At 40.0% G+C, this 23494-nt stretch overlaps 1 protein-coding gene across 1 annotated transcript in view; it reads right to left on the bottom strand.

Moving 5' to 3' along the window:
• LOC306830186 (saccharopine dehydrogenase-like oxidoreductase) overlaps nt 1-21315 on the bottom strand; it is a 38256-nt gene extending 16941 nt beyond the window's left edge. Inside the window, exons 1-9 of the mRNA XM_079353484.1 lie at nt 20642-21315; nt 15103-15678; nt 12941-13050; nt 8497-8527; nt 7049-7135; nt 6404-6515; nt 5520-5541; nt 5355-5424; nt 3648-3916 (exon numbers count right to left, since the gene is read on the bottom strand). Of these exons, the coding sequence (XP_079209610.1) occupies nt 3648-3916; nt 5355-5424; nt 5520-5541; nt 6404-6515; nt 7049-7135; nt 8497-8527; nt 12941-13050; nt 15103-15190 (789 nt within the window). The 5' untranslated portion in view covers nt 15191-15678; nt 20642-21315. The remainder of the gene's footprint in view (nt 1-3647; nt 3917-5354; nt 5425-5519; nt 5542-6403; nt 6516-7048; nt 7136-8496; nt 8528-12940; nt 13051-15102; nt 15679-20641) is intronic.
• Nucleotides 21316-23494: the final 2179 nt, after the last annotated feature.

The following is a 23494-nucleotide window of genomic DNA, read 5'->3' as shown; positions in this document are numbered from 1 at the left end:
TCAGCCGATAGCAGCGTTACAACAAGGCATCTGAGCATCCTGACAGGCTAAAACAGGCTCTTTCTGCAACTCTAATTGAATCTACTTCACGTCAACAGATGACAAGTAGAAACTGAGCTTCACTCAGGCAAACAAACAGAGCTGCAGAGGCACATGTACAGAGACAGAAAAGCAGATAATATTCTTTATTTTTGGTTTAAACAACAGTTACCCTGTACAGTCAACAGAGGTCAGCAAAGACATTAATACCAAGCAGAACTTCAATGCCTCCCACCACAACGAGAACCTTTGACCTGATTATAATCTCTAAAGAAGCCACAGAGCAGAAACCACAACCCGCAGCACAGAGCAGACTACTGAAGTGAAGACAATGTTCAATCTGTCAGCCTCATCTGCTGCTGCAGTTTATAGGTCAATTATTTACTGAGCTCAGTGGGTCAATAGCAAAGCTGAACAATGTCAGTCTTCTCTGTAACAAAGATTATTTGAATGTTTTCACTTTCATCATCTGATGCTCAAATCTAAACTGATGTAAATCGTGTCATTTTTCTTGTCTTTGCTGTGCTCCAGTTTTGTTTTGAAATGAAATTAAGCTCGGTCTCTTATTGACGCCGGTCCAAAACAAAGGCAGAGTCATTTCATAGACTGATGTAAATAAAAGCCCGGGAAAGTAATAGAAGTTTTACGGTCATGTAGCATGGACGCATGTCAGTAGCTGATGTTTATCTGTTGTGTCATATAATGCTGGAATCTAGTCCACTTAAGTCACCTGTTTGATGAACTCTGTCAACAGGACTTAAAATGTCTCCATTGTAGATACCTGCACCAAAAAGCAACGGCAAAAACCTTGGTATCAGATTTATCTTAATTGTCATATTAATTATAGTTTTACAATTTCCCACATTGAGTTCAGTCTAGATCTACTCTTTTTGTAAAGTGTCCTGACATATATTCTGTCATTATTCGGTGCTTTATATATAAACAATATTCAACGCCACGAATGGTCACTTGTTTGAATTGTTTGAAATGCTTGATTTTGCTTCAATAATGTATTCCTTGCTTTCTGAAATGAGACAGTATAGCTACTCTAGAGAAGTGTCTTGGGTCTTCACTGCACTCGTGTCTCTGTTTTGGCCAATAGAGGAGTGAAGAAGCAGTGAGCATTCATGGAGGGAGAGGTATTGTGGCTTCACATGTTTCTGACAGCTCGTCTCTGTTTGCTAAAGCGAACAGCTGGCTGGGAGATCTCAAGATACAGGATCTGTAATAGAAGACTAACACCTCGAGCCTGTCCATACTGGATATGCACTCATTAGGGAGAACTGCAATAAATCCATATCAGCTGATGTAATAGACCACATCTATTGCTTCTGATACATGTTCTTAGTTGATAAACATGCATCAGTACCACTACACGCCAGCATACGGTATATTATCCGAAAATAATCTGGGTTGTCAACTACATTTGTACAGACACTGTGGGGGCCGGACAGCTGTCAAGCCTGGTGTGAAGAAGCTAGCGTCACCTCCTGCGAGTGTTTCAGCCCGGGGGGGGGTTGTTTTGTTTTCTTTATTGTAAGAATGTAAAGATTAATTTGTAAAATCATGATACATTTATTCAAAGTTGCCAAGATTCACATCAGTACTAATACAGTGAGCGTCAGCAGCTGTAGAGCAAGATTATGAAATTGAGTCAGAGGGCTGGACGCAGTTTGGCTTCCCCGAGACAGAAAATAAAAGGAGGCGAAAAGGTAACAGATGAGATAAAAACTGTGTGCAGATATTAGAAGACAGGGAACCACACAAACAGCACAACCACCATGATGCAGCGTTTCATCCACAGCACAATGAGAAGCTCCAATCACCTCCCCTTGTTGAGAAAAACCCCCCATTAAAACCACATTGACCATCAGCAGGTTAGCAGCCCATAAAGGAATCTGTTTCACTCATCATTTGTCTTCAGTCTCATTTTGTGAAATAAATCGTGACAGAATCGTATCGTGAACCAAAAAAACCCTGATCAAAACCTGGACACTCAAGTCCATAACAATTCTCAATAAGTTATTCCTTTAAAGGGGACATATTATGAAAAATCCACTTTTAAAGATGTTGTAAACATTTATTTGGGTAACCTGAGTTTCTGTTGACCCACAAAATGTGAATTAAATCCATCCAGTTCTTTGTTTGTGGTCTGCATGAGTCTCACAACGCAGAGATGTGACATCACAAGTTGGATTCTAGTAAGAAAACTCCCTCCCCTCCCCTGATATCTCCTCCCATGGACTCCTCCTCCAGCCGAGAGCAAAACTTTGACACTTTTACCCTGCATTGTTATTCTCTCTCCAGAGGAGTGATGAAAGAGACGCACGCCGAAACGGAGCGTTCAGAGAGAGCTGGTTTCTACAGGGTCTCAAACCTCCTCTGCTGCTTGATTCATGTTATATTTTTCTTTTTTTTCTTTTTTTTTTTTTTCATATACTTTATTAATCCCTCGAGGGGAAATTCGGTTTTTCACTCTGCATTAATGGAGAGGTCTCAGAGTGAGGGGGCTGCCCACAGAGAGCGCCCCAGAGCAGTTGTTGGGGTTCGGTGCCTTGCTCAGGGGCACCTCGGCAGTGCTCAGGAAGTGGACTGGCACCTCTCCAGCTACCAGACCAGTTTCCGGACTTGGTCCGTGCCGGGACTTGAACCGGCGACCCTCCGGTTCCCAACCCAAGTCCCTACAGACTGAGCTACTGCCGCCCCCACCAAAGTTCTTTGGACCAAAGTTCAGCACAGATGTTTCATTTAGAGAACAAGGGACTGTTTGAAAAGGTGAGAAAAGGGTATAACATGTCCCCTTTAAATTACAAAGAGCCTTGTCATTAAAAGAAGGATGGTTTTCTTTCTGCTATTCTGCAAATGTATTGCTGTATTGGATATTTATTTATTTATTTTAATCTAATTTTAAGGTTTAGTAACAAAGGTTATGTTTTTTAACCCCCTCCCTCATGTATTGCAAAATAAAGGCGTTGCCACTACAGCAAACCTCTGCTGGATTACATAACTATCATGATCCATCGATATGAGGCCTTCAGCCTGCTCTGCTTGTTTGGAATAGCTCTTATTACATATGCACCTCCAGGATGTACCAGGCCCTGATCAGTGTCTGAGTCGGGTCACAATGTCTTGGCTCGGCCTGGGATCGGATATCTAGTCCATTTGGCAGGCTAAACATGCCAAGTGTCAGGCCACACCAGTGACATGGGCGGAGGTTTGGGGACATGAGAGAAGTTGGAGATGATCTCACTAAGAGACCAGAGAGATCACTTTAAGGGAGTGTCTCAGCAAAGACAAAGAGCTGAATAGAGAAACACAATGCAGCCCAGCATGTATTCAGGCTTAAAGACAGAATTATAGGCTGCATAAAAAGAGGAGATCAGGAAGGGGGAGGAAGAGAAGGATGGATGAATGCATGCAGGAGATGATACAGGATATACAGCGCAGGAAATATATTTCATTCTTCCTGCAGGGCACTTTTATCAATTCATCTCAAACTAAATCAGGTTCAGTGACATTCTTACACTGCTGGAAAGGTTTAAAACAATAATTCACCTTCTCTAGTAATATTGGTTAGATGTACGAGCAGACACAATATGCATTCCTACCCCCTCTGTATCGGACAGCTTGGCCAGGTCCTTGTCTGAAGCCTGGGGGACACCTGTCGGCCACTCCACCTTCACCTCCTCGTCTTCTGGCGTCTCGTCGCACGTCTCCTCCTCCTCCTCGTCTACTCTGTGGCCTTCGTCGTCTTCTCCTCCATCCTCCTCCTGGCGTCCCTCCTGAAGGCCCGTCTGTGGCGAGGGACCTTCTGAATCCGAGCTCTTTGTGCTGTGATCTTGTTCCTCATCCTGCTGTGTTGTTTCCAGCTTGTTGACTGGCCCGTGGGACGACAAATGACATTGGTTATTGGTTATTGATTTTTGTTCCACCCTTGCTGTGTTTGAACTCGTGGCGTAATGATAAAGTGGCCCTGCGGAGCAACATGACTCCATGAGTGGATTAGGAGGTTAGGGGAGGTTTCAAAGAGGATTAAAGGAGGTGGTGCAAAGTTTACTCTATTCTCTCTATTTGTTCGTCTTGTGTTTTTCATCGACTACAGGTGAGTTAAAATGGTTAAAAAAAAAGCTAAAGGTCATTTTTGTTCCATAGTACTGCAAACAGAAAGAGGTCCAAATAGTTTAAAGTGATGAAAATTTTAAGAAATATTCATGTACGCAACTCAATGTGTGTGTGTACGTATGTATCAGAGCGGACAAAGCGTAGGTCTTATCTCTTTGCACCTCATGTTCCAGACTCGTAGGTGTTTTTTCTGATGAAACATTTCCCCCTGCTTCTCTCTGTCAGTCAGTCAGACATCGCTCGCTGTGAACCTTTTCAGATAAAAATGTAACCAAAGGCTGTTTCTGCAGGATGCTGTTCATCTCTTCTGACATGAACCCAGAGGCAGTCACTACCGAGACAACATCTAACTCTATAGAATTAATGACTCTTCTTCCTGATGGTCTCTTTTGGTTGTTAGTTCATATGGTGGTATCAGTGTTCCTTCCAGTATGTTTTATAACTCGATAGTAACAGGAGCTTTACGATGGACATGGCAGTCATTCCTTCATTTTGAGACTGAATCATTTTTATTTCTCTATTGTGCAATAAACCCCTTTAATACCAAACAACAGATTTGAAATGCCTAAAAAGTTTTGTCAAAAAAGGTATTTTTATATGTCGGAGAATAAACCTGACATACTCTGATGACAAGCAGGGCTGCTTCTTTTTGGCGGCCCTGTGCAGGACGCTACTTTGGGGGCTTTAGTCTTTAGTCACTCAGAGGAAATCCACATATTAGTGTTGTAGCACTCGAAATCTGTCCTGGTCTCAAGACCACTTTTTGGAGGTCTCGTCTTGGAATAGAAAGTATTTTTACTCAGTCTTGTCTTGAACAGACTTTGGATTTTAATTCCAGACCAGTCAAGACCACCACTGATCAGCTTTTTTTCCACATCATCATCACTGCGATTAGAAAGTAACGCTCTATTTCTAAAAGATCAAATAACTTCAATTCATTCAGAATTTGATTTCTTTCCCCTGGGTTTACGGCAACAACCTTCCCGTTGTTACAGTCTAAGTGAGTGATATTTAGCATATATTAGCATGCTAACATGCTAAAGTAAATGTACATAAGCGTGTTAAAATGTTACTTGCTAGGAATCAATGTGTGAAAATTTTCATCTTGTTCATATAAGCATGAAGTTAGTATCTCTCTACTCATTTAGGTGTATGTTGGCCTACTGTGTTTAAAGGTAGAAGTGCACTTTTACCTTTTTCATGGCAGGATGGTAGCGTCTCATTTTTGCTCAAAATGTCCGTCCAGGTTATCTTTTCTTCGTTCTGTTTAAGTAAACATAGAGCACAGAACAGTTCTGTTTTTGTTGGTTTAAAATGAGCAGAGATAAATATATAAAGAGGATGTTTACATGGCTTACCTGTTCCACACTGATGGAGGGTCTGAAACACAGAGGCAAAGGAGATTCAAGGCAGAGAGAGAGAGAGAGAGAGAGAGAGACAGAGAGAGAGAGAGAGAGAGAGAGAGAGAGAGAGAGATAAAGACAGTCAATGACTCACAAAAGAGATATATTGAAAAATAAAAAAAGAGTAGGCATGATTTAAATAAACATATAAGAATGCTAAAATATCCTTCAGGCCTTTCCAGCCAGATTTGGCCTCCGTTTGCCTAAATCATATGGGCTGAAATAACATACCAAGAGTCACATGATGGGGTGGAGCGCAACAGTGTCTGGCAAGCAGACCTGCAGTATTTGTCTGTCTCTGGTGGAAATCACAATCCTGCGGAAATCTTTGCTTCCCTGTTAGGATATTGATTTTTCCAACCAAGTCCTGTGTGTGTTTTCTTTTTATTCTTAGTGTGTCTTCATGCATTATCAATGTGTCAGCTTGGACTGGGACTCTGATGTTGATTGCACTAAAACAGAGTGGACACTTAAAGGTATGATAAGCGCCTTTGATGCAGCAGATGTTGCACTTTAGCACCAGTCTTCAACACAAAACAAAACTCCCTCAGGGCACCATCTCCTCCCCCGCTCCTCCTTCAGTGTTCTGACCAAGTGCAGCCGTTCGATGGAGCGATCTCAATTCTGATATGCAGCCTGAGGAAGATTCACTTCTTATTTATTGCTTAGGTGTTTTATTGCTTAGGTGTTTTAGACCATAGTTTTATCTTCGGCTTGTCTGTAGCTTCTCCTGCAACTGTACTCAGGCACTCTGCCATTATGAGTCATTACTTAAGATTATTAATTAAGGATGTAATACAGGTAATGGGAGGAAGTGGCATGTATGTGTTGAGGTATACCTGAGGTGTGTCCTGCAGATCTGACTGAGAGTCTCCATGTGTTCCTGACTGATGGAGTACGTCTCATCTGGCAAACCGCTTTCAGGTTTCTTCTTTTCTCGCAACTGGCTCTCTGGCAACACATGTGGAGTATGGGTACAAATAAACAAACCTCTTTAACTTTCAACTATGAAACTGAACACATTTATGTTTTGTTCGGTCGACATTATCAGATGTGCTCTACTTGTTCAATGCTCTAAAGCAGGGGTGTCCAAAGTGCGGCCCGGGGGCCATTTGTGGCCCTTGAGTGGATTTTTTGTGGCCCTTGACTTCAATCGAAGAATTACAAGATTTTGGCCCGAGGCCTCATCAGATGGCATATTTCTCTCTTTTTTTTCTTTTTCATGTTAGCGAGGGAGACCTATAAAAGCCTGACTATTCTTTCCAAAAAATTAGAACACAACAGTTTCCAACTGCAATTAGTTATTGTGTATTTACATTATTTTTGAAGAGATCAAAATACAAAAAGTTCCTTCCAATATTAAAAAAAAAAAAAAAAAAAAAAACCTGTGGCCCGTGAGCGATTCTAACGCGACAACTTTGGCCCGCAAGAAAAAAAGTTTGGACACCACTGCTCTAAAGGAAAGGATCAGATGCATGCAGTACCCCAGTTCTCCTGCAGGGTGTCGAGGTTGGAGAGAAGACGTTCATGGTAGAGTTTCTCCAGCTGCAGAAACTGAATGGCCCACTGGTCTGGAAGCATCACTAGTTAAAGACACCAACTTAGACTTTCATTCTAATAAATCTCTGCTTAATGAAAGTTCAAATTGAATTTATCCATTTTCAAATTAAATTATATTTACTAATACTGAGGTTTAGATTTGTTCCTGACAATAACGGTCCACACTGATTCTATATGACTCACAAGGTGTAAGCCTCTTATTTGATGTCTATTCTGCTAACTGTACTTGTAAGAATTTCATAGATGCGTTCATCTTGGTAACTTTTGAAAATGTTGGATTTTAAATGTGTCTACCATCTTAGAATGATTCTTCTTTTAGATCATAGGTGTAGCTGTAATACAAGTGTAAGACACCTCATAGCAGCAGATCTGTATTTAGAAAGGAGCCAAGTGTGCAAAGGAAACATGATTTGCTAAAGAAATGCATGTCTGACAGTTTTAGGTAAAGATAATGTGGTCTTTCTAGAAGTGTACTTATGGCTGTACTGTTTGTCCTTTCTCCCCTTTTGTTGTCTCCAGTCCTGCCCAGATGAAACTACTACAGTGACATTACACATATTCTTACTTACTCCAAGCCCTATTCGTCACTCCTTTCACTCACTGACACACTGATCCTTTTTGTGCTGATTTCAACACAACTGGCAAACAGCTGTTGCCAGGCGAACGGCTAAAACAGAGCCAGAGGAAACTCCTACTTCATGACTTCAGGGCTTTCATCCAAAGTATGGGGAATACTGAGTGACTGAGAGAGAAAAACAAGCTGGAAAACAGGCCGAGAGATGGAAAAATAAATAGATAACAATGGTGTTTTGTCCTCATATGTTTGTTGACTGAGTGTTTTTATTCTTCAGCCATTTTTGAGTGGTCTTTTGAAAAATTCAACAGTTTTGTATTTTTCGCAAAAAAGCTCAAGGGCGCCCGCTTTTGACGATACGCAACAATTTTTTACATATTAATCATGCCAAGAGCTAAAAAACCCTAATCGCTTGGCTGTAATGTCGACAGGAAGTCCGCTACGATTTTTTGAAAGTCACACGATACACAATACCTAGTTGAAGGAACTGAATGTGTTTGACGCAAACTGCTCTGCACGTTATTTCATCAAAGGCCGTGGCCGTGGCGTGTGGTCAAACTTGGATGAACTTGTGCAGCCTGAATCTGCTCTGTTTGAAAAACCTCACTAGAGGTAAACCCTCCTTTCAATCAAATGAGACAGAAGCTTACTTATCATAGTGCATATTATACTTTTTTTTATCACCATATGCACCAGACTGGCTAAGCCACAGGCTCAAATGGAAAACAAAAGAGATTGGTTTATGTCCCAATGAATGAAAGCAGAAAAGATGTTGTCACTGTGCAGCTGAAAGGATACAGTCCTCTTTGAGCGAGTAGGCCTCTGCCATCTGAAAGAAAAACAGATTCAAAACACACATTAAGCATGAGTCATACCAGTGCAGTATAAGCATTGTACGTCATGTGTGATAGCAGGAAACAAGTCATCTAACGGCTGTTATTGTGAAACATTATCGGCACATCGTGCCGTGCCGAAGTGAACAGTGATATTCAACCAGACTGCAAGGCTCTTCTGATTATATCATCAAAAACAAGTTTGACTGTTCAAGATTTGAGATTTACTTTACTTGTCCCACAAAGTTGGCCTTTTCACCCATAAAAAGATCATCAACATCATTCATTGACAAATAATCTAATATAACCTTCAGGGCTCTAAGTCTCTAATAGTCTCCTCTCCTGTCGCCTCCCGGTGGTGGAAAAGACTACGAGACTCCATTCGAGAAAAAGCTAAAGACCCAGCTCAGTCATGAACACCCGCATCTCGCTGATATTGACAATGATGGTTAATGGTTTTATTTGATAACACGAAATTTAAGGTGGTTGGGATGCTGATTAGAAATAGAGAATAGCTGTGGTGAGAATCAATGTGGTGCTCCCTCTGGTCACTTTCTGTCAGCACCTGTGTGTCCAATCAGACTTAAAGCTGTTTGCATATACAGATGTTGTTTCCTCTTTTTTCCAGGTTCTTGCTTATGTTGTTCTGGATCTCTGATGTATGTTGGTTTGGATAAAACTGTCTCCTAAGTGAATTGTAGAAGTTCAAAAAAGAGAAAAATTATAATCCAAAGCTTATCCTGTCTTATCTGACACTATTCAAAAGCTTTACAGACACAGGGATGAATGAACGATGAACTCTGAACCTCTTGCCAGAGGGCAGGAGCTCGTACTCTGTATGCTGAACGCGGGAAGGGTCACAGACAATCTCCCTGGCTTCTCTAAGAGTAGCCTGCTCTGTCTGCAGGGATGTGTAATATTAACCTCCCCGTGCTGTCTAAATCAGTTGGATCAGTTTGGCTCTGCCTGTTCAATTAAATGTGAGCAGGTTTTTTCTTTTGTTAATTTGCCAAATTCCTTGAAAGATGAAGATCACATGACAGCGTCCTACAGAGGAGAAAGAGCGAGGCACACACCCGAGCAGACATGAAGTCACATGAAACTAATTATGGTCCGGATCAACGTGTCTCAGGGGGCTTTTTTTTCTCAACCACTTTTTATTTTCTACTCTATAACCTGTTAAGATCATGAAAAAGTAAATGTAAAATCCAGGGGCGTTTCAGTGAGTACTGAGTATGCTCACATGATGAGGACTATATGTCACTAGTTGAGAGAATTGCTCATTCGGACATAAAATAGGTCTTGTAGAGTCACTAACAAAAATAACTGTTAACTATCAGCGTGTCACTATAACCGATATGTGTAGGTGTATTTTAATTGTTTCTATCCCAAACGGCTTGCTGCAGAAGCACTAAAGGTCACACAAACACACACACACAAACACACACACACACACACAAACACACTACAGTCGAAACAGAAGTTTTAACAGCATAAATTAATATTTTTACAGCTTGGTACAAAAAACAAAATAGCTCTTATTAGTTATTGCGATCACAGGTTAACACACACTGTACACTGTAGCCAAATCAAATGAATGTGTGTTGTTAAAAAAAAAAAACGTGTGTGCTAAGTGTTGCAGGTGGAACATGAAACCACTGCTGGGATCCCTTTCAACAAACCACAGATACCGGATCAAACTATATTTATCACACCTCTAATTAGTCTGTTTGAATACTGAACATGTGATCAGAGGCGGGCGAGGTGGCAGGAGACGAACAAAAGAGCAGAGGGTTGCCAGTTCAAATCCTCGCACCTGTGGAGTAGTAGCTGTTGCATAAATCCAGTTGCTATGCTGATGTGATTTCTCCTCGAGCGGAGGAATCTGCAGAGAAACAGGCACACAATGTACGGGAGGTACTTCTTTTTATAACAGCTCCATTTTGATTTCATGAAATGTTATGTCAGGCGCATAGCTGACATGATTAAGAGGTGGGCACGATGTAACGGTTTATCAAGAAGCTTAAACCCTGCCTCAGCTGAAAGTCAGCGTGAGACTGGATTTCTAGCATGGCGGTGGCTGCTACTGACGAGCCTCCCGAGCCCCCTGCTGAAAAGAGGGCCGACGTCACTCAGGCTTCATCCATTTATATTTACAGTCTATGTTCTCGCCCCGTGAAATAAAGGCCTTGAGTGCCTGCACCTGGATCATTGACCAATGTTTTGTTTAGTTTGAGGGTGGAAAGCAGTTCTGTTGTGCCTCGTTTGAACTGTTAATTAAACTCTTGTACATGTTGATTGACTTACAAATCCATGGTCTCTGGTTGGTTGGTTTAATTCATTTCTCTGCTCAGACAACTGACCATGACTCTCTCCTGTACAACTGCATCTCCTGAGTCAAATCTATAGCTTCAACAAAGGTCACAGTCATCATGATCTTTCTTTGATACAATAGGCTTCTTTTTTCACTTCTATAAATTCACTGCTGTCACTCGGTTCTGAAAAAGAGCCGAACAAACAGACGCTCTGTCAGCTGCAGACTCAGTGAGAAACAGACCGTTTATTTATTAACTAGCTTAGAAGTCTGCAGGTTGGTTAATCATTACATCTATTTCAATTTGCAATACACTCTGCCCCTAATTGAAACTGATTTGCAGACTGAAACAAACGTTTCACTTGATTCACACAAAGGCCATTAACAGATGATGAGATGAGGAACCTTTGAGGACAGATGTGTCACAGCTTTCACCCTCCCGTGCTTCAAGGATGCCCCCCTCCTTATACACTTTATATCACCTTAGATAAGTGAACTTATTCTGGCACTAACAGACCGTATACATATTGAACAGCTCACAGTTTGATCAGGAGCAACACGAGTGTTATCAGGATATAACTACTTCACCCTGGCTCACAAACCTTACAGCACCTGATAAAGAGCCCGCTCAGGCCCAGATCGTCCTGTTTTTTAATGCATTAAATAAATAAGTATATCTTTAGGAGCCATAGTGCTGAGAGTCTACTGTATGTGCAACATATCAGGGGATTTTTACAATTCAGCACCTGAATAAGTGATGTGCATGTGCATGGTAAGTCTTTCTTAGAAACCCCCTGACGCATTTGTGTTCATGGTAGAATGAACTTATTGCTTCATATGCATATATACATTTCTTAGTAATGTAACGACCTGATTCTATAGATTTAAATTCATACATGTTATTATCAGATGTGTTCAGCATTTGTCATTAACGGCTGTATGTTGTCCAGTTACCCAACAACCTAAATATAGTCAAGCTGTAGAAACCCTCATGTGCTGCTTTGATACGTCATCTATGGTCAGTATTAAATAAATTAAAAAAGGGAGTAAAATATTTGGTACACCAGAAAAGCACGTGCTAGCAGATATAACCAAATATGGACCTTTCTATGAAAGTCTATGAACATGTTCCTGCTCAGAGTCAGCCTGCATGCCAGACATAGTTATCTGTACATCATCACTCAAACCAAATTCCTCCTAATTGATGTTTATTTATATTTTAAAAAGATTACTCTTACAGGCACACATCATGAAACTGCTGTCAGGTAACTATTTGGACTGCGTCACCTCTCCTCTTATTTATTTTTTTTGAAGGAAAGCAGCTTTGCCTTTGTGAAATGCGGACTGCAGTAGAAGATATTTAACTACAAGCATCCTAAACTGATAGGATAGCCAAAAAAAAACGTGTGTGCTAAGTGTTGCAGGTGGAACATGAAACCACTGCTGGGATCCCTTTCAACAAACCACAGATACCGAATCAAACTATATTTATCACACCTCTAATTAGTCTGTTTGAATACTGAACATGTGATCAGAGGCGGGGGAGGTGGCAGGAGACGAACAAAAAAGCAAAGGGTTGCCAGTTCAAATCCCAGGACCTGTGGAGTAGCGCTGTTGCATAAATCCAGTTGCTATGCTGATGTGATTTCTCCTCGAGCGGAGGAATCTGCAGAGAAACATTTGAGATTTAGAGACAGCTGAGCTTTTAAATTATAAACCAGGCTCTTTTACTTTCGGAGCCTCTAACGAGCTGTTTTGAGGCGTTAGCAGCTCAAAGGGTTTCTTTTAACTGTCTCAGCCAACACTTTTTTTTTAAAGCAGCTCATACTGATGATAGATGAAGACATACAGAAACGCACAAACATATGTAGACTCATACACACACACAAACACACACACACACACACACACACACACACACACACACACAGAAAAATGTTGTCGCACTAATGAAAGACACAAGCTCCCTGTGGATTTGAGAGAAAAACTGTTCCCACCTTCACAAAGATCAAAATACACACACGCAAATACATACACACACACACACACACACACACACACACACACACACACACACACACACACATACACACACCTGGTGCAGGGAGTGTGGCAGCAGTGTGTAGTCACTGCTGTCTCTGAGGGACTGCAGCGAGGCCAGGAGTTCCAGGCTGGGGCCCGGCGGTCCATCTCCTGAGACATTTCCTAGAAACACAAAACACAGACAAACACTAGAGTGAGATACGCCTCTGATGAAGATGTTCACTAACAATAATATGTTGACTTCTAGAAGGGTTTGTGACTGTTTCTGCACCGTTGTTTTAATTAATCACTGATAGAAATGTAAACTTAATGCATGTTACACTGTTACACTGTTGAAGGGGCAAAGTACTCTTTTAATACATTAGAATCAGTTCAGTCTCCATGAGGAATATTACTCAAGCCAACGCAACATGTGTAAAATGTTCAGAAGCTCTCGAGCACATTTGGAAAGTTGAAGAAAAGAACTCTTATGACGTTGATTATTGCAGTCAGGAGTCTTGGTAGCAGATTTTAAATGAGGGATTAAAAGTGCCTCATAGCCTCAGCTTTGATCATGCATGCATCTTTAGTTTCTCTTTTGTAGAATATAGGGACATGCAGTACAAAATCCCCAGATTATTCTACTATATACATCTCTACATCTCATTGACTTCAGTTTGGAGGTCCAATGCAAAAGATTTGGTCATCGATTTCAAGAGTTGTAGAAAGAAAAGGGATAGCCTTGATTATGTTTTAATTTGTGTTTTATTCCCTCAGAGACCTTTGTAACCTTAGAAAGGGTATTTTATATCTTAAAAAAAGACCAGGGCTCATCCACAGTCTACCATGTTGTTCCTACGGTAGCCTAGAGGTGACAAACCAAACACACACAGAGCGGCTTTCACTGTATGTTGTCAGGGTGCAGAGTGAAAGGAGCTGTTGATGCCAACATATCATAAAATAATTAGGATAGTACTAAAAGCCAGCTAGCTTAGAATTAGCATAAAAAGGGAATTTAACAAGGGTTGCTCCTCCCAAAGGCAGACAGGGACATTTTTTTTGGCCATACACAGAAACTATCCCCTCGATGTTTGCAACCTCATGTTGATGCCAACTCAAGATAAAACATGGCCAACATGAGAGCACCCCTTAAAGACCCTGGAAACCTGAATTTAAGTTAAAAAAAATTTAAAAATCTGTATGTGATATCAAAATCTTATGTAACGTAAACATTTTTACATTTCCATTTTTTTTCTGACATTAATCTAATAAGACATAAGAAGTTGGTTGCTAACAAACAAGTGCTGTGAGGTGGATTATTCTACATCTGGACAAAGGTTAGCTGCTTCCCTGTTTTTGGATTCTTATTTAGCAGCTATAAGAATGACATCAGTCTTTTTATCGCAGTAAGATAAAAGCTATTCAACGTATGAAGCTATATGTCAAGCAAAAGCAAAAAAAAGATTACAAATCTGACAGCTAGTTTGTCAGTCTGCTTGTATTAACCTTGTGTGAATGTGTGTGTATGTCCTGGCCGACCCTGCAGATGTGCTAGAGGCTAAAGCTAACTCACGCACGTGCTGTTAGCTCAGCAGATTGCTATCAGTGATTGTCCTATACCGTAATCCAAAGTGCTTTCCTATACTTTCATTACATAGGTTCTTGATGACCTGATGATGTTTCATTGGACTGGCACAAGCTACAAAAAGTCTATATTGTATTCATGTAAAGTGACAGCATGTCACCATTACTACAACAATTAGTCGCCATTACTGGCAGCTGTATGGTGCAACGCTTGCGTAACATAGCCTAACAGCTCAAACTGTATTGTCCATTACAAACATCCAATAGTATTGGCTGTGACTTCCTTACAGCTTAGTATCGTCCTGATCGTCTTAAGCTCTGTTTTTTCCGGTGCACTGCAGCAATTTGTGGTAAACGGCGATCCACAGATGGATGATAAGCTTTGAGCCGTTCTAAAAAAGGCCTCCATCAGCAATTCTCTATACTGTAGAATGATGTGCCTGGTCCTTCTTATGTGTCTCTATGTTTGCTATAAGATTTAAAAAGAGATATTAAAGATATTTTAATTTTGATGATTGAGTGTATTTAGTAATACATTTGAATGGGTCATCATTACTATCCCTATTGCAGAAACAACAGAAAACCCAACACCCACACAAAAACAATGAGATGAACAAATGTGAAATTCACCCATCAATCATGAGTTTGTACCTGTGGCACTGTCTATGCAGACTTCTCCATCTTTCTGTGTAGGTCCACCGCCAGGACCTTTCGGTGGGGTTGCATTTTTGTTGCCCATCTCCTCTGTTACTGCGACCGAGTCTTCGAATCAAGGGTCCCAAAAAGTGTCTCTGAGACCCTCCAGTGGGCTCCGGCTCTTATTCAGGCCCTCAGTAGAAAAAACATAAATTGTTCTTTCCTTTTATCAGAGCCTCCTCTGAGTGAGATAAGAAACTTCTTTGGAAAGTTTGAGCTGACCAAAGCTCCTAGAAAGCATCAAGTACCGCAGCACTGGAGAATGAGGTCTCTGCAGGTTTGGTTTGTGATCACTCTTGAAGGAGCATGTGATTTAATCCCTCAGGCCTCTGTCGGGTGGTCAAAAAAAAAAAAAAAAAAAAGAAGGAGACTTGAAATGTCCACTGTAGTCTAAGAAGGCTGGACTTTGGATGATGATGTTTTAATTTTGTGCAGACTTTCCACATTCCTCAGAGTGGTTTATTGTGCTTCGTTCTCTTCGCTCTCACAAAGCGCAAATCAGAGTGAATTCTTTCTTGTATCCCCTGGAAGCTGTCAAAAAGAAAAATACATTTCAAAAATAGAACGTGATTATGTACACCTCATGCAAGCACAGTGTAAAGAGAGGGAGCGCTCGCAGAGAAAGATATGGAGAAAAGGTTTGAATGTAAAGAGAAGCAGCATGCTGGTGATAATGCAGTTACATCACAGACAGAAAGGGCTGTCTGTGTGTCAGACTATGACTGCACATTAAGGCATGGCAGAGTGCTCTGAGCTGAATAACTGAATAACTAACTTGAAATTTACGTCACAGTTGTCTGTGGGGTAGAATAATTAGCAGTGATTATGTTCTACTGCAGACAGACTACCCACTGTACACCATTGATAATTTATTATTCCATTTTGTTCTACAAGCAGAGAGGTTTGAAAGTGGGGGTCAAGCTTTTTAGCATTAATGCATTTTAAGCCGAAGAATAGAATAACTTGGAGGCTACATGGGGAATTAGGTACTGAGTAACATGCTTCATGTTTAGAAAGGTTGTAAAGAGTTCTGTCGTCCTGACGGACATTGTCAGGCTCGCCCACTGAGATGACTCAGCCCCAGAAAGGCCAAGTGAATGGATACTCTGAAGATATCATTTAACAATATCAATACATGTGTGTAGGATCATAAGAACTACCCCCCTGGCATTTGCCTTCTAAGCCTGCCTCCAATAAGCATTTGAAGCTGGCTGAAAAAAAGCTTGTCAACATGTTCAACATGTGGCATCCTGACTTTTGCACAGGTCCTGGCATGGCTATACACAGTCGGACGTTACTGCTAACATTTTCTTTTGGTCAGTCACTGTGCCTTTTTGAATAAATAACTATGTAAGCAATAATCCCTGTAAACGCCTGGTGATTTTCAAAGCCCTTCTTCATCGCTGTACCTCCTGAAAATCACATTGCTTCATGTCTGGAAGTTGCTTTATTTCCATACTTAGACTGTTCCACAGCTTCACTCCACTTAATGAAATACAAAAGCTTGTTTGTAGTTGTACATACACTGATTGCTTTTAGGTTAGTTTCCCCCTTTATGGGATACTATTTGAAGGCAGGGTTAGTAATTTTCTCTAGATACACTTTTTAAGATGTTGGTTAAAATTGTCTTCAGGTCTTTAAAGTAATTAATAATTTATGTACTCTGAAAACAAACCGAAAAAAAAAATCCATCATCTGTAGCAACTGTAAACTTGTAAAAACTTCAACCAATGTCGGCACTCAACCACGTTTTACAAACGTAAAACAAGCCTCTCTACCACATGCATGCATGAGCCCACACTCAAAGCATGAGCTGAAATCCACTTCTGCACCAATGGTGCTTGTGCAGGGGTCTCCAACAGGTAGCTCGGAAGCTACTGGTAGCTCACGGGCTGGTTTTCAGTAGCTTGCTTATAGGTTGACCATCTGTGTCAAAAAGTAAAAATAAAACAATGAGACGACACTAAATGTACCTCTTGACACTACTCGTATATTTGGCCCGTAAAACAAGTGTGAAGTAACTGTTTTCTTGAGTTTTCAGTAACATAGCTGACTATGTGGTAAAATAAGAAGTGTCAAATATTCATGTTTTTTTCTTGGCCCTTGATGTGAAGTTAAGATTACAGTACCTGTAGCTTAATTCAGCTGACGTGTGCCATGTAAAAAAAATGCAAGCGATGTGACGCAAGTAGCTCTTGGCCACTTTCATTTTTCCAAAGCAGCTCTCACAGGAAGGAAGGTTGGAGACCCAGAGGGGAGGGGGTGGGTGAATACGGAGAACGGAGAGGATGCTTTTAAAATCATGCTAGTTTTGGAAAATTATCTTCCCTGCCTTTAGGGGTAAATTTGAATTCTATATGATCTGATAACTTTAATATATTTCACTGTATGATCAGTAAGTGTGTGTGATTCCTATATCCGACATTGTGAATGATCCTTATAACTCTTTTTTGAAGTGTGAAAAGTGGATGGAGTGAATATTGTATGTGAGGCCCCAAAACTCTGCACAGTAACTTAAATATGGGAAAACCAGTGAACGGTACAGAATGTGGAGTGAGTGATGATTCAAAACCTACTTTGCTTTGAATAGTACTGAAATGCTCCGAGACAGTTTGGCTTGTATACTGTATGTTGTACATGTGCTCTCCAATTAATTTTTTCATCTATTAAAATGCCAAGGAATGTATTGTCATGAACTCTTTTAATGTTAACCTCATCTATTTGTATTTGAACCTTAGTATTAGTACAGTTACCAAATCAATAATTTATATAAGTTCTCGCAGGAAAAAGAAAACATTTGTATCATCGGCAAACTATACACATTTTAAAACATTTGACACTTTACATAATACATAATATAAACAGTTTAGTCCCCAACACTGACCCCTGGGGGACTCCACTAATTCTGGATGGACAACGTTTTACCTGACCTGAATAAGACCCCGATGCAGCTGAGCCCCAAAAAGTCTTCTCCCTTTTGCCCCTTACGAGATTATGGGTTACAGCCTCGCAAATAACAATGAAGATATACATATAAATAAAGCAATATTGAAAGATAGTGCTAGCATCTGTATGCTACTGTTTTTACATTAACAATTCTAATAAAGAGTGATATATTGCATGCCATGTTAAGGAATAAAGGGCCTTTATAAGAATATAAAGATAGTGAAAGATTTAATGTGACGCAGTAAACATATTCAAATGTATTGAATACTCTTAAACAAACTGCATCTTTAAGCAGCTATAATACTTGCTACTCGTGCTCCTTTCTGCAGCGGCACATTGCTGTGCTTCACTGACAATGCGTTACTAACTGCTATCGATCTATTTTAAAAAAGTGGGAGTAATAAGATACATACAATAAATTTGATATGTACCTCAAACAACCCAACTTTAAGTTACCTTAACTTTCACTTTAAGGTGTTTCAATTATGTTAAGGATGTTACTGCAAGTTTCTTGCAAAATGGCATTTCACAGCAAGTTCACCAGTGCAGACCTGTACACGCTGACAAAAGAATGAATGTGTGACCTTTAAAAAGGGGCGTAACTCTATCTTCCAGCCAGATCATCATACTGATGAAGAGATACAAAATAGTATTGTCAATGATTATGTTTTTCATTTTGTTTCCATTTAAGTTCAATTTCCTCCCTTGCCCTTTGGCATCAGAGGCCGTTCATTGTGTCTACTCAAGGTAAACACCTCCATCAGATTGTACAAATAGGGACAGCTTTAGATTTCCCAGGTTTGAGATGAACATATTTCTGCTTCATGAAACCTACATTTTCAGCCTGAGTGGTCTGAGGACATGAAAGCTGTGGGATACAGTGTTCACACAGCATGTAAGCAGTCACATGAGCGTCGTGAATTCTGCTACATGGAATGTGACATAGAGTACAAACGCTGGGAGCAGAGCCTGACTCATGTGCAGCACAAAAAGAAGGGAAGAGGGACTCCAGATGAAAATCTAAGTAAATGTTACTTAAATATGGTACGACAGTTCTGGGTTCCCTTTCACATTGCGATGCTTCTTGCTACAATTGATTCCTAAATCAATATTAGATCAACAATTACAATCACACCAAAGTTTTTAGCCCCCTGTTGTTGCTAACTACTTTCTAAAGCAGAATTTTCAGTTAAATGTCTTTTTCTGAGATTTCAGGCGACCAGTGTTGACACTGATCCTTAACACCTGATTATTTATAATAACTTAAAGAGTCAATGGGGATAGCTTGAAATTTCACAATGACTTCTTGGCTTGTTGAGTGAGAGGATTGACACCACATGACATCACGTGTGCATTGCCCAAAGACTGTTAGCTAATAGCTTAGCATTAAGACTGGAATCAGCTTAATCACACTGTCTCCACAGAACCTGCAGATCCAAGGCTACTTTTTTGTTGTTGTACACATTAGTCAAAATTCATGTAGAATATATATTTTTAGCAAATGTAGTGCTCGATAATCTTCTACAGAGCCATACCAATGTGTTGCTAGTTTCACATTTATAGTAAAGATGTCACTGTGATGTTGGTCTTCAAAGCTCTTGTCTAAAAATTGGATAGCCTACCAATCCATTAAAACTTGTCTTTTAACCCTAACATTTACTGCCAGTGTTTAGTACTCAAAACATTTACTCAATTGCCACAGAACATTTTATATTTTTAAAAAAGCATAAAGTAGGCTGGCTCACCATGATGTATAACATTGTGCAAATGAAAAGTCTTCAATGTTTTTGTTTTTTTTCAAATTGCCTTCACTAAAATAAAAATTAAGGCAACCCTTACATATAGCATTACCATCATCGTTTTCCAGCAGCATATATATGATCTCTTTCAGACCTGTGCTTCAATTCAACCAATCTAATCTACATCTAAATTCACAGCTTGTACTTTGTATGGGCTATTGTAGGATAATAGTTAAATATGTAAATATGTGAATCCTAAATTATAAGTGACACACATTTGTTTTCTACTACTGTTTCTGCAATATTAAACCATACTGGTTTAATAGTGACTAGTGAGGCTTCTGTAAATATTTTTCTCATAATAAATAAATGTTGCTTCTGTCTCTATAGGGTGTCTGAGCGTGCGTGCGCGTGCACGTGTTGTCTACGTGTGTGTTAGCGGCGCGAGATGCTGACGCTTTCGTGCACTCGAGACACCTCGCGATAAATGTCCCTGCCTTCATGTTTGATGTGTTTGACTTTTTCTTTCTGATGTCTATCTCCAGAACATGTGTACGGTGCAAACGTGTTTAGCTTTAAAAAGAACACGATCATCCAAATGGCAGTGGAACTATCGTGTTGTTTTTGTTTTCCTTAAATATTTCCTTAACACTTGGTCTCTTTATTTCTTCCAGCGCAGCTATCAATCTCAAATCCTTTGCAAGAGCTGTTCGAGTGATTTAAACCTATCGAAGGGTTCATTACCCGTGTATGTAAGTGAAGTTAGTATCACATCATTACACAGAAATAGGATGGAGAGATGCACTCACCATGTCTGATGCCTCCAACATCAACGCCCTGAAACTGTCGTGTTCCGCGTTTTTACCTCCAGCATCCACGCAAACCTCAATCTGACTCTCACACTCTGTCATGCTTCTTGTTTACGGTCCAATCCGGGGATTTTTCCCCCTGCTTGCCCTCATTGCAAAATATATATTACTGCCTGTCTTGTTTATTTATTTATTTCTCCATGTGGAGGAGGCTGCCATCTCCTGGCAGCTGTATCACACTGGCTCCTGGCTGTGTGTTGGCGGTTATGTAACAGCATGAAAGCGGTCATATGATGCGGGTGGTAAGCCTATAAACCATGGATTACACTGGAACAGTGGGAATACACAACGTCTTCGGGTTTTACTGTTTATTCTACAAACAAAGACGAGAAAAATGCATCTGAATTCACCAGACCTATCAGACTGATGCATCATTTAAGTCGTTATCTGTGTTAGGGTCTTTTCCAACATCTTCTTCACCCTCCTCTACATGCCATCCTAGATTAACCCTGAGTGGAAAAATGCTACAATGCCCTGCAACAGAAATCAGAGGAAACATGGATTCCAAAATGCTTTTCAGAAAATATGACAGCCTTACCAGAAATAAGGCATGGCTTTGGTTTAATCACTGCGCCTTAAAGAAGAACTTTCCACTTCTACACTGAGAAACTCGATGATTGATGCAACGATTTTTAGATTTAAGATGTATGAAGTAAAACAAGTATCTCTTATTTCATTAGTGTCTATACATTGAATTTATAAATCCGACAGTTCAATTTTGGATTAAATTTTTTTATAAAAGGTTTAGACAAACTAAATTTCATACATTTGTCAGCCTGTTTGGGACAATGCAAAAAAGAAAAGAATATTGATTGGCATTGTTTGTGTAGCAGTGTAGCATGAATGGCTTCTGCAAATGTCTTACAAATGTACGTGATCAGTTGACAAATAAGTTTTAGCTTGTCTTTGCCAAATATTAAAATACAAAGGATAGGTGTTGTAACTTTTATTTGTGTAAAGTGTACAAATATAGGACTTTAATTTACTTAGTTGAACCTAAATTGATAGAAGTCCGACTTTTTCATCTCGATAGATGTTTGACTTGTGTTGTCCGGGTGTGTCTATGTGACTTTTATACCCATTCCCTCTTTTACTTAATGTAATTTTCCCCGCAGCATGAATGAACGACTGTGGATTCACTTCTGCACTCAAGTTTGTAGGAAATGAAAGGAGGATGAACAATAAGGAAGTGGAGCAGAAGGAAAGGAAGGGCAAGTAAAGGAAGTAAGCCTGTGTGTGTGTGTGTGTGTGTGTGTATGTGTGTGTCTTTCCCTGCTACTATGAGTCTTTCTTTATAATTGAGCTGCTCTAGGGCTCAGCTCTGCCTCCTCTCATTACCTTTTCACTGAGGACAGCAGGAACAGTCATCTCGTTGTTGTCATTTTGCATGACAGTATACTGCATCTCTCTCTGCACACACATTTGCACAAATGTACACACAGGAAACACAACAAATAAAAAGTTGTGATCATCAAACATGGAAGCACAGCATGAGAACTGCACAATGCATTTATCTTGTACCATTTCACCAACACAGAAAAAAACAGAGCTGTGGTCATTTATGAGCAGTGATGTAAAACATGCTGACTAAAACAGGATTCACAAAACAGATGTCCAGTAAGTGTGTGTCCATCCCTTCACTGTAGGTTTAAATGTATTGATCCAGGTAGAAAGCCCGGCACTGTCTATTGATCACTATGCATCAGTCCATCCTTTATTATTATCTCAATGATTTCAGAGCCACGGCAGCTCCTCAGATGACGTTATTCCTTTAATGTAATTACTCCTCCATTACACCAAGAGTGGAAACCACATTTTTTATTCTGCCACCATTGAGCTCCTAATGTGTATTAGCATTCAGTTTATTGATCACAGTCTTTCTGTTGGCATCTTTACATCCTTTACTCTTTTCTGACTGCTCAACCTGGCAACCTTACTTTAAGCATTTTATAAACCCTTTAAAAAATGGACGTGCATACATTTAATTCTAAAACTGTATTCAGCACTGAAAGCTATTTACAAAATGGTTTATTTCTTTTTGAATAGTCTTTTTTAAAATAACTGTGATGGTCACACCACTTCTTGAACAGCTTTAGGTGAACATTTCATTGGACTCACACTGAGTCACTTTTTGCAGCATTTGTTGAAATGAAAAATTACTTTATCTTATAAGACACTTTAAAAATACAATTTACATTAAACTGCATTAAGTGAAATTCTACCAAATAGCTACAATTCTGCCCTAACAGTATTCAGTCAGCAAAAGCTTTTGGAAAAGCTTTTGAGGTATTCATTAAATCCTCTACTGCTTGCTTCAGAAGGATAAAATCTTACTATTAGCAACCTGATTAAATTGCTCAAGGAGAAATCCTGCACAAATGTTCATTAACTGTACATGTTTCTATCAAATATCAAATGTTCTGTTTGCATTAAACCATTATGAAGCCTGGATGTCTTCTTGATGACTTATTAATGCATAGGCCGTCCACCTAAATCATCTAAATGACCAATATGTAACTCGGACATCAAGTGTTAAAAATGGGAACTTTAGTCCAAACTCAAAACATTGGAGAGAGCTGTCTCGCCCACTCCTCTGTAGAGTCCACGCACACACAGGTTGCCATGTCACAGACACTGAAGCTCCAGTGTTTAGCCAGCTCTGCATTAGTCCGGAAACCTTCCTTTTCTCCATTTTTCAAAAATATCTCCTAAATTTATCGTATTTTTACTATACGTTTCTGCTCGTGGAGCTTTTTAGAAACATGGCAAGGCTTTTAAGGTCGGGTAGAATCA

Source organism: Symphodus melops (assembly GCF_947650265.1).
Source record: "Symphodus melops genome assembly, chromosome: 1".
Lineage (NCBI taxonomy): Eukaryota > Metazoa > Chordata > Actinopteri > Labriformes > Labridae > Symphodus > Symphodus melops.
Note: the sequence above shows the minus strand (reverse complement) of the source record. Positions and strands in the feature narration are given on the sequence as shown.